The sequence below is a fragment of the Odontomachus brunneus genome, unplaced genomic scaffold (genome assembly GCF_010583005.1).
Source record: "Odontomachus brunneus isolate Ranch 3 - 2012 unplaced genomic scaffold, Obru_v1 Obru_scaffold_063, whole genome shotgun sequence".
Taxonomy (NCBI): domain Eukaryota; kingdom Metazoa; phylum Arthropoda; class Insecta; order Hymenoptera; family Formicidae; genus Odontomachus; species Odontomachus brunneus.
Window position 1 is genome coordinate 838,156 of NW_022639513.1, and position 15,742 is coordinate 853,897.

The 15,742-nt window shown below is 35.9% G+C and overlaps 1 protein-coding gene and 1 long non-coding RNA gene across 2 annotated transcripts in view; one reads left to right on the top strand and one right to left on the bottom strand.

The window, feature by feature from the left end:
• LOC116846307 overlaps positions 1–15,742 on the bottom strand; it is a 160,222-nt gene that overhangs the window by 101,620 nt on the left and 42,860 nt on the right. The window lies entirely within an intron of this gene.
• Positions 1–15,742, top strand: part of LOC116846304 — a 101,151-nt gene that overhangs the window by 78,729 nt on the left and 6,680 nt on the right. The window contains exon 2 of the mRNA XM_032819967.1: positions 7,713–7,947. Within this exon, the coding sequence (XP_032675858.1) occupies positions 7,713–7,947 (235 nt within the window). The remainder of the gene's footprint in view (positions 1–7,712; positions 7,948–15,742) is intronic.

A 15,742-nucleotide genomic window follows, 5' to 3' on the forward strand; every position in this document is an offset into this window, starting at 1 on the left:
AGATATTTCATATTTTGTATTTAAAAGTATGGGAATAAAATGTAAAATATCTCGGGAAGTATTTACTTTTCGACGATTTTACACGTAGTACTTAGTAGTGCGTAGTACTTTTACACGTAGAAAAACTAGAGAAAAATTTATTTATATTAAAGAAATTATCATTCAATTTAAAAAATTAAAGTTAAAATTAATAGTTTTCCAAGATCAATCCAAGATTAAATCAATGTTAGTATCCTTTTTCCTCTTCCTGTAACTTTTGTTCGGAATAATTTTTCCTTAATTCCCGAAATATTCAGCTGTATTAATTAAAATGAGACACCGTGTGTATATGTGTGTGTGTGTGTGTGTGTATAAACGTACAACCATACACGTGATAAATCAGTAAAGGATTAAAGTGACTTTTATAGGTATTATAAATATGAATTATACAAATATATAGATAAATGTCACATGTGAAAATATTGATACTTTTAATTTGCAATTTATCAAAATGCCGATGTCTCTCTTTCTCTTCCCGATATGAAACACTCTCCTAGGATAAACGCGCATAGGTTTCCATATAGGGGCACGGGAAATTCTGATAATTACGTTCGTCCATTGAGAGAATATCGGGGGGGAGGGGAGAAGAGCGGGGAGAGACACCCGCGCGTCACCGAAGGTAAAATTCCACATGAAAAATATCGTGAATGTCGCGTTGTAAGAATTTAACATGCGCAGTGTCGCACGGAATTTAATAACGCATAAATACAATAACGCGCCGCGTGGACCCCGACGAGTGACTCTTTCGCTTCGCTCTCCTCTCCTCCCCTTCTCCCTTTTTTCTCTCTCTCACCCTCCTCCTTCCCTCCAAATTGTGATCGTGCTACCGTGCTACAACTGCTCGGCGCAATTTTTGCCGCTCATCCCTCGGCGTCGGCGAGGCGTCGCGACGCGAACGACAGCGAGGACCGACGAAAGTCGTAAAGATGCAAATGCACGTCTCCTGGAAAAATTGCCAGCTGTCGGACGGCAGCCTCGAAACGGCCGGGAGCCGATGAATCCACCGGCCTCCTCCGCTTCGCGTCCCGCGGCGAGGGTTACCCCAAACAAGAAGCTCGAGTTACCCCTCCTCAAAAATATATATGTTATTACGACAGGTGAACGGTAAAGAATATTTTTCACGTATATCTCTCAGGAACGAGCTTTTACTCCCGACTGCCGGGCGGAATCTGCCGATGCGAAAGGATGCTTCCGTTCCGGCGAACGACTGCCGAGCCGAGTTTGGGCAGCCGAATATATGTATATTCGGATAGCTGCGTACTATCTGCGTGATCGATGAGGCAACAGAACTGACGCGTTACCAGAGAAAAAAGCGGATGCATACTTCACGTAGTTTTCCTTCCTCTCTATCTCTCTCCTCCCCTCTCCCTCTGCCCCTTTCGATTCTTTTGCCCTTTTTTCAGTTTTATTTCTGGAATTACCTGCTATTAGGGGCGGCGAACACGTACGGTAATGTACGCTTCGCTACTAATTACTGCAATACTCACGCGAATGCTGACATTCTCGTTACGATAGCGAATGCATAAGTCACGAGCGTGTTTGTACTCTGCGCGCGCGTCCACCGTGCTGGTGTCTAATAAACGAAAATTTATTTTCGCGCGTGCGACGCGTCGGTTTATTTGCCGGCAATTTTGCCCGCTGTCGCGTCGTCGGCGGAGCGCCGACGAAGTGCGCACGCGTATTATTCGGCTTGTAATTATAACCTATGGATTTATGTGCCGGTTAATCGGCGCCCGGCGAGCAACAATTGTTCACGACTCGTTAATTCGTCCCGTCCTTAAAGGAATGCCAAAGTGGACGACGAACTCCAAAAATGTCGAGCGCACAGAGATGATCGTCAAAGTGACATATCAGATATCAAAGTACTGACACGATTTCTTGTACGCATAGATCTTATACAAAGTACGCGTATAAAGTATAGATCTTATGTAAAAATATGTACTACTTTCTTCTATTATGTTTAGTAGGAAACAGAACCATGGGAAATCTTTCTGCGAACTTCACTCAAACCAGTATTACCCAATTATATTATCCAGATACTCTCAGATATACATATTCACGGATATTATCCCGACAACTAGAAAATAATAAGGAGTAAATATTTAGAAAAATCAATAATATATAATATTGTAATTGAGGCTACTGCGTCCTCGCCGCCGCCATCTTAATTAATGACATCAGAAGAGCAAGAAAACGCTCAAAATTCTTGCGAAATAAATCGAAATAAAGGGTTGTGACACCGTAAAAGAACATTTATAATCGACTGAGCACATTTATAAAATATTCCGAAAACTTTCCTTTTAGAAGAGACCGGAGCTAAATGCTCTGTATTTTAGAATTTCGAAGGACAACAACTTCTTAGGCAACTAATTGTTGTTATACTGACAGTATAAACGTAATAGAGCTTCTTCTATGTGTTCATGTCCGTCACGACTCTGTTAACCGTATATTTTGTTTTGTAATAACCAAAATACGAACATGCAGTAACACAGCCAACTTGACTTGGTAGTTTAGTTGTCAGCAGCGCAGAGTAAGAAGGCCACGTATAAAATATATATTCTAATTAGTTGTTCCACACACATACACACACAGTCTCCGAGAGAAGTCCCCGCAATCCTCCTGCAGACTCTTAATTATGGGCCAACTTCACCTCTAGCCATATGCTCCATTTCAATCATTTTACAAGTGAAAATTCCAGAATTGTCAGTTTATTGCCAGAAACAATATATCATACACTTGCAAAAAATTTCATTCTAACTAGTGACATATCACTTAATTTTATTCAGCCACGATAGAGAATATTAATACAAAATTTCGAGAAGTTCAAAAATTTACTTTGCTATTACCAAATCAATTTTTTTCTATTTCTTAACTGTAATATTATTCCGATTTTAATGAAACTCAGAGAAAAATATTTATGTTCTAAAAAGATCATTTCACGATTTTGTCTTTACTATTCCTCTCAAGATAAATATTAAAAAAAAAAAACACATAACCCTCTACATCAACAATCAAGAGGATGGCGTACTCGAGAACGTTATCAATAAAACACTGGCTTTTGTTCGTAAAGTTTATGTCGTATTGATTGCACAGAATTAAAATGCTTTTGTACGTGCACGTGCACGTGCACACGTATAAAAACGAATTGGAGTATCGTTCAATATGTAGCGAAAACGAGAAAAAATTTCAAAATTGACACCTCGAGCTATCGGTTAGTGAATATTTGCTTGATACAAAAGTTTTGCAGCTTGTACATACCAAACTCCGCTCAGAAAATTTTTTAAATCATGGCTATACAACACGATTTTTTTACAACACAATTTAAAGGTTTAAAAATATGCCAAAAATTTGCAGAAACATTTCTATATATCCGGGCTTATGTTTTCCACTAAATATAATAAATCAAAGCAGCACACATTTATATAAGATTTATATATATACTCATGAACATAGAATTTGTTATCTGTAACTTTTAGGCTGCGTTTGTAAGCTCATCTATTTCATCCAATGATAGAATTCTCCCGTCGAAAAACAAATTTTTTCTATTGGACAAGATGGAGAATTTACAAACATAAAAAACTGCATACAACTTTTCTGTCTGTGAGAATACGAGAAATACGTAAAGGGGAATGTGATCGTGTCAGTGTTTATCTGACATGACGTCTCGACGATCGTCTTTACATTATCGACGTTTTTAAAGTTTGCCATCCATTCAGGCATCCTCTTAAAGGGATGCTACATTTGAAAATTTTACCGACCAAATACTAAAAACTTTTTCTGCAAAGTTTAAGTCGTACAGAATTACAAATGCTTTTACATAAGGAATGTATGTGCAAAAATGAATAACACGAAAAGGGACACGTGATCGTGTTAGAGTGCTTATCTGACGATCGCTTCTATATTATCGACGTTTTTGGAGCTCATCGTTCACTTCGGCATGCCCCTGCCCCTTAAGACCTAAATTTATTAGGAAAAATAAAGTCGGGGTAACGGCAGCTTTACCGTGTCGTTACACGTGACTGTCATATTTCACGGACCTTCTCGACGGGAACGGTGTGGGCGAGCGGCTTCAGGGTTTCGTGGTAATTTAATGACTAATCGGAAGTGTCCAAGGGGACGTGTAATCGCGTTACGTGTAATAATGGTCGCTCTGCCGCTGAGCATCGATTAAACTTTTCGAACTACTTTTGCAACTTGAATGAAGGTAACTCGATGGCTTGCGTTTATCTACCTATTGTTAGCGATTTAAATTAGGAGGCCGGCGCGCGATGATGATGCGGGCTATCTGGCCCGGGCGTTCTCAGTCTTATAGTCTTATCCTTTTTGAGAGCGGCAGTGTGATTAAACTTTCCTGAATGTTAACGTACAGTAACCTGTGTGCGCGCACCCGTACGTTTTATTTGTAAGATTCGACAATAAGACAAAATTCAGCAAAATTCATTATTATACACGCATCAAAGTTCCTCGTTATACGAGGTGATCGTTTACCTTTTAGTTTTTTAATTTTTAATAAAATTAAGATAAATCTCTCTCTTTCTCTCTTTCTTCTTTTGACAGTGGGTTTCCAGATTCATTTTTTTCATTTCACGTCTTTGAAACTTTCGACTCTAGATATCTCGATGATTTAAAGTCACATTAAGATTCCGTGCTTGAGTAAAGACCGGGCGGAAATTACGTTAAGAATAGAAATTTGTTATCTTACACGCGCACGCGTGTATTCACACATGCACACTCATATTTTCGCCCTCTCTCCCCTCTCGCCTTGGGTCTCAAAAGATCGTGGGCGAAAAATTCTCATCGTTGTGTAACGAGTGTCGCGACCATTTTATTACATTATTTAGTCGCGACCACTCGTTAATGTCAACATGATATGTGCAATTGAAACGTTTGTTACAAAAGGTTCGCAGTTTCTGGCGGAAAGCCGCGAACGCAATTGTTTGTTCCGCAACGTATTTGGTCCTCACGGTATGGTGACTGGAAGCTTTTTTTTGCGACTCGTTCGACAAAGACCATATTTATTATCTCGTTAATTTTAATCCCCCGACCGCACGGGCTGACCTATAGTGCTCGGTATCACTTACACGTCGGCAACAATGATTCATGGCGCTTTTCCGGCGTAATAAAGGTGAGCCACGTACACGTACGCAATTCGCGACCACCTCGACGTTTTTCACTCGGTGAAAAAACTCGCGGTGCGAGTCGCGTCCTTTCCAAAGAGATGTGTCTGTTTCCTTTATAGATTCAAGAATTTCATAAATTTTTCCTTAACTGTAGACTCTGTAGACTCTGATCGTAATTATGTAAGAATGATCCAACCTTCATGGAGTTTATTAAAAAAAAATAAAGATGAAAATTTGATAGATGATTTAATAAAAAGTATAAATAGCACTGAGATTCTTCGCAATTATTCAAAAAGCCGAGCATAGTTAATTTTCTTCTCTTTAAAAGTATTTATTGACTTAACTCTTAAAAATGGATAAAAAAGACGCAACTAGTAAAACACTAGTAGAGAAAATAAAAACTGGTTTTTAATAAAATTTTATAAATTAAGTTTTAATAAAGTTAGACGCTTATAAGAATTAAAACTTCATAAAGCTTGGATTTTGTTTGTTTTACGTAGAAAGATATATGAACCACCCATTAGTAAAACAAAAACTAAAAAAAAAATCAGAATTTTGTGGATTGGATTATTCTCTCTTGCATAACTATGATCAATTAAATAAAAAGTCAAAATTACTCTTTCTTAGCTATTCAAGATAAGTTATAAAATAATTTATTATAATATTACTGATTTCTCTCGTTACTTTTTCAATGTGTTTTATTATAAAAGTGATTAAAAATCATGAGAAATGTTTTTTCTAAATCACAAGAAACAGAAATGGTGTCAACAAAAAGATCTCAAAGGAGACAAAATGGCTCCATCAGACATTCTAATATTTTAGTACTAAAGAGTTAATTTTGAAGAAATTTTATGTTGTTTATTATATTATAGGCATTAAATAAGTTTATAGAACTAAATTTTAATTTGGCTCTTGTATTTGTGATTATCATCACAAAATATTAACTACGATTGACGGTTTAGATCAAGTAAATAATTTTTGTGTTAACCAATGTATTTTTTGAGCTTGCAACGTACACGGTGAATCTGCCTTTCATGTCGAACTGAAGCCAGGATTGGAAAACGCGTTATCGTTACAAGTTCCTTTTTTCCTTTAACAACTTAATGATGACGTTATTGTTGTTTATTAGTAACGGTAACTATGAACATAATCGTTACTTCATTCTAAATTTAAGTGTAAAATTTGTATTTTGACTGAAACTCTTTTTACACATTTCTCGCCATTTCAAATTACGTTATTTAATAGTTTGAACGTACTACTTTATAATTTAAACGTGTTGAATAACGTGATTTAAAGCGGAAAAAAACGTAGAAAGAGTTTCAGTCAAAATGTTATTGTTAGACGTTTATACGTGCAAAAAATAACACGCTTTGATTTACAGTGTTTGCACGTATTGATTGCATGTGTATTGAAAGGGTAGAAGCGAATCCTAAAAAAAACTTCAAAATTTCGTGGGAGAAGTAACGAAACTGTAACGATTTATTATTTTTTGAGTAGCAATAACGGTAACGAGCTATTTATTTTAAGAGTAATGAATAATGGTAACGAGTGACGAGTAATTTAATAAGTGAACGAGTTATATATTAAAATTAACTTTTCCAACCCTGTCCAAATCCCATTTATTAATATTAATTAAACTCTTCACTATCCCTTCCTAATTAACTTATGTACTAATTGATTCTACTTAGTAGTTGCGAATAATACTGTATCTCAGCCGAAATACTCAACATTAAAATTTTCCGGTTGATGTGGAATTTATGTACTATAGTTCCGGTCATTAAATACAAAAAAATAGATTTTTAAAAAAAGGTGCGCTACGTTCTCGCAGCACACCAAATCAGTAAAATCAACTATTTCTTTAAAACTATTGTTATATATGATATAGAACTCTAGAACTATTGAAAAACAAACCGGAACTCTAAAGAAATAATTAATTTTACTGATTAGGGGCGCTGCGTGAACTTAGCGCACCTTTTTTTGAAAGTCTATTTTTTTGTGTTTAATGACCGGAACTATTTAAAATTGTTGCATAGAGCTCTAGAACTTTTCAAGAGAGTATCAGAACTCTAAAAAAAATCAACGATATCGCGCGATTCGATCAGCGAAATTCTTCTAGCGAGGCGAAGACGTGTCTGCAAAATCGGCGAGGTCGATCCAGCGAATTAAAATCTTATATCGTGCCACGAACCCGCTTCGAGATTCGGCGGTTATTCCACACCCGTCCAATATTATTTCCGCGGACTTAATCACCAGCCGCCGTCCCGCCAATAAATCGCCCGTAATTTGCTTTAAGCTCCTCACGGAATTATCTATACCGACCTAACTCCGCGCCAAACTTGCCGGATTATCTCGCCGGTCGATTCTCCGGCGCGCGTTTTCTTCCGTCGGCGTGCAACCGACGTCTTCGATTCCGCGACGTGGGTTGTGTGTTGTCGCTCGGCAAAATACGAACAGGAGGAACGAGCCTTTTGGTACGTCTCGCCGATCGCGAGCGTGCTCCGCTGATTCGTCTCGATCGGCAGTGCGATCACATGAGAAAATGTCTCGTTACAGATAATGGGCAAGTGGTACGTCGTGGAAGTCTTGGAGCACAGAACGGACCTGGTGAAGTCCCCGGTGAGCAGCTCGTACATTGTCGATTCGTGTCCGATCGTGAAGCTCATGCCGCTGGAGCACAATTCCTTAAAGCTGCTGTGGAGCGAGGAGGCTGGTAACCTGGAGTACAACTTCCGAATACCGGATATTGTCAAAAAAAGTGGCTTATGGCGAACCATCAACTTGCAGAACGGTATTTCCTCTCTATTCTTCACGTACTGAGAGAAACTATACGATAAAATACTAATAAATATGGATATTTCCGATTAAGATACCGACGAGTTTTTATATCCGATCAGGAAACATCCGATGAAATACCGGTTCATAACTTTTTGATCAATTATTTGATAAAATAATCATCATGATAAATTACCATTATGAAAATAGCCATTATGATCGAAAGTATTCGATTAAATTTAATCGGATATAAAAATTCATCGATATTTTGATCGGAAATATCAGTTTGTTAATTTTTTATCGGATAATTTCTCTCATTGCATCTTCTTTATGTATATTCAAACTATCGTTTGTTTGTATTTTAATTATGATCGTCGGAAATCAGCACGGTTACATGGAAAACATTAGTTTGGTTGATTTAGCAAATCAATAGTTTGCTGGGCAAAGTTAAACGTTAACCGCTCGTAGGACAAACTTGCTTCTGTTGATGTTATCTAAGTTATACTGCAATAAATCATTTCGTATGTCAAGCTAATGAAGAAATTTGCGAAGCAAAATTTGCGCAAATGCGCTGTAATTTTACTAAGCAAATCATACACATAATTAATAGTCAATGAAGAAATATCTTTGTTTGTTTTATGAAGAAGTGCATTCCTATGAAGTTTGAATGCAAATGTCCGTAATGAAGAATATATTATTATGCACATTACACAATTCATTTTTCATTTCATATTAACAACTGTATGTATGTATGCTATAATATACTAATGTAAATTATATTTATCTTCACGTTTTATGTTTATATTTATATAAAATCTTACTATATTATCTGAATGATTGCAAAGAATAAATATTTCAAGGATTTCAATGAGGATTGTTGCTTTAAGCAGAGGTTCTAGTTTAAATAGTCGAAAAATATTTACGAGATATTTACGAATTTTTTCAAGAAATTAATACTAATAATTAAGTATTTATGTATTATTACTGCCGCGAGTATTGATTATTGCTAATTAAAAATATTATATAATCGAATAAAGAAATAAATTAGGAATAAATATAGTATGAAACAATTACTTATTTTTGTCATCAGTTTACCCAGAACCACGCAGATATCGCTCAGCGACACTGCTGGTTCTGAAATATTGGATTCATGCCTGCCACATCCAGCCACATTCAGGAATTATAGAACAGTCATAATGGCGCAGTACCGGACTGTTCTAAGTCTATTTTTGCACTGACAACAGTGCAACTTCGAGTTTATTACGACCAAAACACGACGCTTACTTTATCAAGTATATATATTATTAATGATATCCTTGTCGCTCTTTGTGGACTTGATAAATCCAATGAGACAGTTTATTTATTTTACCGCTTATATTTCTAGATTGCAATAATTTATAAGTAGAGTGTAATAGAGATTTTTAATGGACATCATAGTACAAAATGCATCAGATTTCAACTGTATACGCCTCAGTGGCAATAAGGATTTGGGAAGAGATTACTTTGGCGACGCAAGATGAGAATGGTTTTTGAAAGTATTTTAAACGTGTTAAAAACCAAAAATCGCTATGACTGTTGACTTATTTACAAGATTTTTAAAAAAGAAACTTGATGGGTATTCTTTGTACTATTTGTGTACCTAGTGATAACTATCTTGTCATCTATGATGTTTACTATTTGTATCCTTGTGTATAAAAATGTTTTTGGTTTCAATCTATAATACGTTATGATGCTTTAACCTGTGAGATTCAATAATACATACTATCTCGCGTATAGGGGTCTTGCTCGTTTTTTCGGTATATCAGTTATTTTTAATATACTATAAATATATTATAGCTATTAATTACATTTATAATATATTATAGATATTAATATATTATAGATATTAATATATAAATATATTATAAATATTAATTTAATAATAAATTTAAAAATAATTTATTAATTTATTAATTCATTTTAATGTTTTAATAATTATTTTTTAATAATTACAATACATTTAAATTTTAAATAACTAAATTTCATATAATTACATTGTAATGAAATTTAGTAATGAATAATCAATTTAGTAAGGCGGAGATTTAATATATGTATTCATTTATTATTCATATGAATATATGATATTTTAGAACTTTCAAAAGAATTTCTTTTTATTGTAGTTAAATTTATATACTCATAAAACTTATGAAAATTGTCTTGCTGATAATACTTGACAATATATGACAATATGTATCGAAGTTAGAGTGATATATTCGTAGATTAGGATGAGTTAAGTTGGGTTAGGCTAAGCTTTTCTGGATTGGAAACTGTCAGCAAGAGGGATGGAAACATTCAATACATGTACTGTTTTACAGTACACATCATACAAATCGGCAAATTATGTCTTTCAGTAGAAATGTTGACTATGAAATTTTTAAACTTTTTTTTTTATTAACTTTTTACTAAGTAATGATTAAAACATTTATTAAATAATTTATTGAACAATTTTACATTATAAAACATTTATTAAACATTATTTTATTATTAAACATTATTAAATATTTATTAAATATTATTTTATCTTTCTATTAAACAATTTTATTAAACAACGATTAAAACTTTGTATATTATTTAGGACTGTGACCTTGACAATATATGTTGACTAAATCGTGTGTCGTAATTTATTGTAATCTTACCGCGATTTGGATATCCTCCTTTCTTCTGATACAATGGCGAAAAGATTAGTTGTATATAATTAGCAAGTTATATGGTTTATAGGTGTGGTAGGGAATCATGTTTGCTGCAAGAATGCTAATTGAAATCCTTGGAATTTATTCTTTGCAATCATTTAAATAACAGTGAGATATTATAGATGTAAATACACATACATGTATGAAGATATAATCTACATCAATATCATATCAGTATTCCCACACAACATAACGTCTAAAATCGGGACATAAGACGCCTTAAAGACGTCTTAAAGAAGTCTTAGAGACGTCTTATATCCCGACGTCTGAGAGACATTTTTAAGACGTCTTTTAGACGTCTTATGTCCCGATTTTAGATTTTTTGTGATTTTTTGCGTTATATCACATATACACACAGTTGTTAATATAAAAAGAAAAATAAATTGCGTGACGCGCATAATAACATATTTCCCATTACATTTGCATTCAAACTTCATAGGAGCGCACTTCTTCAAAATGACCAGAAGTATCTCTTCATTATTGAATAAGTGCATGACTTGTTTGGTAAAATTACAGTGCATTTGTGTTTCGCAAATTTCTCCATTAGCTCGACATACGAAATTATTTGTTGCAATACAGCTCAGGTAACATCAACAGAAGTGGATTTGTCCTATGAACAGTTAGAGATTTGCCAAGCTAGCGAGGTTTTACATTGTAACAGAGTATATCTCTTCTTTTCATGTACCTTAGATCGATCCTCGCGGTCGTCTGCGACATGATAATTAGGATAACAATTCCCGTCAGGGGTATTACAACTTCCTCCGGGCGCATCGACGAAAGAACACACGGACACGTTTCACCTCGTCGCGCCTTAATCGAATCTCTCACCATTCCGTTTTTCTCTCTACGATAAGTTTCACGGCGCCTCGAGAGAGAGAAAGAGAGAGAGAGAGAGAGAGAGAGAGATGATCTCAATTATATACCAGACGAGTTATACGATGCTCGTCGCGATTGATTTTTTGCGTTACACAGATAGCCGAGTTGGAAACTCCTTCGCGATAAAACGTTAAAGGTTCTTAATTTTTCAACCATTCTCCCTCGAACGGTGCCCCACGTCTGTACGATCGACGTTTCCCCAAGTGTCTATTTAAAGGACGGAGAGACGGATCCGCGAAGGAGTGGTCTTTGAGAGCGCAGCAACGAAAACGAGAATTTCCCGTGTGGAAACGGTAACAACAATTCCAACGCGCGATTCATAACTGTTTTCACGCTGAATGGCACCCGCTACTGCAGCTCGCTGTGAGTAGAATTAAAACTCGCTTCTGCAGCGAAGGAATTTTTCAATTTGTCTCAAATTGCGATGAGAGCGTGTTGTTCTGTTGCGCGTTGCATCCCTCTGCTCCCCTTTCCCTCCCACTCCCTCTCTTTCTCGCGCATTCTGGAGAGTTTATTGATCCACTCTCTATATCCAAAGAAATACATTGACCGGCAACTAACTCGGACTATAAGTCACACAGTAAATTTGAATTATCTGCCTCTCTCGCGTTTACCTCTTGCAAAGTGAAAAAGTTACGCGAGAATGTGATAAAGAGCTCTGTTCAATGCTAATTTTGCAAGCGCTTTGCGTCGCGCAAGCACGGAGCAATCACGGAAATTTTCCGTGATATAAAATCACGAGAACAATTATGGTTCGCGAGAACGAAAAACGAGAAAAAAAGAGGCAACGTAAAGGATTCAACAGGATTTTTCCATTGGTTCTTTGCGCGTTTCATCGTTTCACGAGATAAATCGCCGCTTCGCGTGTTAAAATGTCCCCGTGTCGGCGGCGAGAAAACAAATATTGCCGAAAGCGCAGAGGAACTTCGGGGGCGCGCAGGGAGTTCAAAGTTCTTTCCAGGGTGGTTATCATAAGTCGGCCTAAGTAACCGATCATACCGCGCTGGCGGGATAGCCGAAAGTTGCACGAACTCCTCGCAAAGTAAATTGGATTAACGATTCAGCTGAGTAGATCGCGGACGGAGTTGCACCGGCATTAGGGACGTGCCGTTGTTAGGCCGTCGACGCGACAAGGATGGGGCAATACGCGCGCACGAGAATCGATCGTCAAACTTGCGTGAATCCTAAACGCGCGGTCAACGAGCGATTATTCCCGACATCGGCCGATATCACGCTCCGTTACTCCCAACATGTACGTATAACGACGCTTCGCGGAACTTACGCAAAGGACGAAAAACCGCCATTACTCCCAGATAAATTAACGTATAAGGGAGAGGGAGGCAAATAGTGACAATTTAAATTTCTACTATATTTCCCGCGTCTATGCTATTACCACCGTCAATAGCGAGTAAGTTCTCGAACATCTAATCATCTTTGAAAAAAACAATTAAACTGCTAAGCCAAACATAGCTAGTAAAGAAGCCTAAAATTTTGGCCTTTGTGAAACAAGGTAAAACCTGAATCTTACTCGGGTATTTCTACTTAGATTGTTTTGACTCTCGAACCCCTAAATGAGATTTTATCTGTTCAGCGTTGTACGATATGTGTTTCTCCTAGTGTGATCTAACCTCTATATGTATATATCAATTCGTTTAATGTTTTAAGTGTTTTAAAAGAAGAGACAACTCCTGGAGCAAAGAGTGACAAATTTTAAATAACTTGACTTATTCAGTGTTAGTTGAATTGCATTTTTACCCGTTTATTTTGTTGGCTGTAACTTAAATGCCATTAAACTAGGTTTAAATATAGAAAATATTAATAAGTAATTTGAAAAATCACTTCCCAAAAGCACGTCATATTATTTCACCAAAATTAGATTTTAGATCATTTTATACATCATTTGTTTTAATAAAATTCTTACATATAGCAATAAAGAAATTATATTTCAATTTTTAGTTAGTCATACATCATTAAAAGAGAGATTGAATGGAAGTTCAGGAGTTTTTCATGATTGTCACCATTTGCCCCACGCTGAGGCAAACAATGACAAAATGCAGATTTTAATTTCTATGAAAATCTAGTTATTCCATATGACTTATGGAATCTTGTCTTATGGGTCTTGTACTTAAGTTTTTCGTATAATTAAAGGTGGAAAGTATCGTTTTAATAAAACATCCAATCTCGACAACTTGAAAATAGCTTACACGAGGGAGAAAAAAAATCCGTCACTATTTACCTCACTCTCCCTTACTAGTGCCATCAGTATAACTCGGTACTCGCAAATATTACCTCGGTAATCAGAAAATACGATCCGAGAAAAAATTATTACGTACAAACTTAATATAACTTTTGTCTCTACATTATGCATTTTCTCTCTACAGTAAAAAGAACACACACACATATACACTTTTACTTACAAATGTATAGTAATTACGAAAAATGCATATACACATATGAGTCCATGATATACAGGATGTTGAAAAAAAAGGGTCATATATTTTGATAGCAGGTAGTATTGATCAAAACAAGAAGAAAAGTTCTAATTAACATGGGTCCTAAGACTAATATCTTCTAAGATACAAGCTGTTTTGTTATTTGAGCTCTTTGTCATTTTCTTATTAGTCGTGTCATCTTTAGAATGTAATGAACAAAGGAGTAGGGGAGAGTGGGGTACAATGGGGATATCTTTTTTCTAGGTGCCTTAAAAAATAAAAAATTAACAAAGAGAGATAAAGAAACAATTTTTATTTTAATATGAAATGTAATCATTTATCTTCCATAAAAAAACTGAAGTAAAGAAACTGAATGTAGGATAACAAAATAAAAACTCTTTTTTTACAAAAAACAAAAAATTTTAATGCTGACTCAGCATTAGAGGAGGTGCTCTATGTGATTGCCATTCACTCTCACGCATGTTTCAGCCCTACGTCTTAGAGAATCACGCACTCTTTCAAATACACCTGGCTAGTCAGATATCCCCATTGTACCCCACTCTCCCCTACTCCTTTGTTCATTACATTCTAAAGATGACACGACTAATAAGAAAATGACAAAGAGCTCAAATAACAAAATAGCTTGTATCTTAGAAGATATTAGTCTTAGGACCCATGTTAATTAGACCTTTTCTTCTTGTTTTGATCAATACTACCTGCTATCAAAATATGTGACCCTTTTTTTTCAACACCCTGTATATGTGAATGAGATATTATTAATGTTATCTATGTCGACAAAAAGTAATCTCTGGAAAAAACATATAACTTGCTAAAAAATTAATTAAGAAAGGCTTATATTTATGTAATTTTTATAATTCTGATGTAAATTTACGAACGTTGTTTCCTCAACAAATTATACAATTTAACAAGTTATACTTGTTTCCTTAACAAGTCGATATTATATTCTCGCCTACAGAGAGTTAAATTTATCAATTTATCATATAATAAAATGAAAATTTCACGCAATTTGTTATCTCTCGAATATTATATTTTTAATCAAACAATTTGAACAACATTTATATAATTAAATATTAAATTTATATTTAATACCCAAAACGGATACGGTATATATTTTGTTGAAATTAAACAGAATTTTGTTAATTTTTATCGGAATTTCTGAGTCATTCATATTTTACCAGAAATTGATTCGTCCAACTAAACTTTTTTTTCCGTCCACGACCCCGACCTGAGTATCCAAACAGTCGCAAATTGATACCAGTAACCTACTGAGGAGCTCAGTGTTCTGTTATATTTCCCCGGATGAAGCGAACTGAAATGCTGACGGAACGCTGGAAACAAGACCGCGGAGAACGCGACTCCAACTACGTCATTCCTCCGCGAACACCAGACGAAAAATCAGTTGGCGCGTCAAGAGGAAATCTCGATCGTGATGCCGAATCGTTACACCTTAGTCTAGTTCGCGGCGTGATCTCTCATTGTCAGCGGAACAAGACACCAAGACGAAGCGAACATCGTGTATCAACATCAACGTCAGACGCGACTCGCTCGCGGTAATTAAATCCCAAGGCGCGCCCAGATAACGATCTTAATGAATTCGCGGAATCGTCCGTGTGATTATTGGTTAACCGTCAGTCAGGCCGGATTCAGCGTCGTAAGCCGGTAAAGTCGAGGCATCCAATTACGAATGCCGGTTGTCGGAAAATGACAGGGAATCCGGAAAATTCGTCGCGAGGAACCGTGTCGAGGGGGGGGG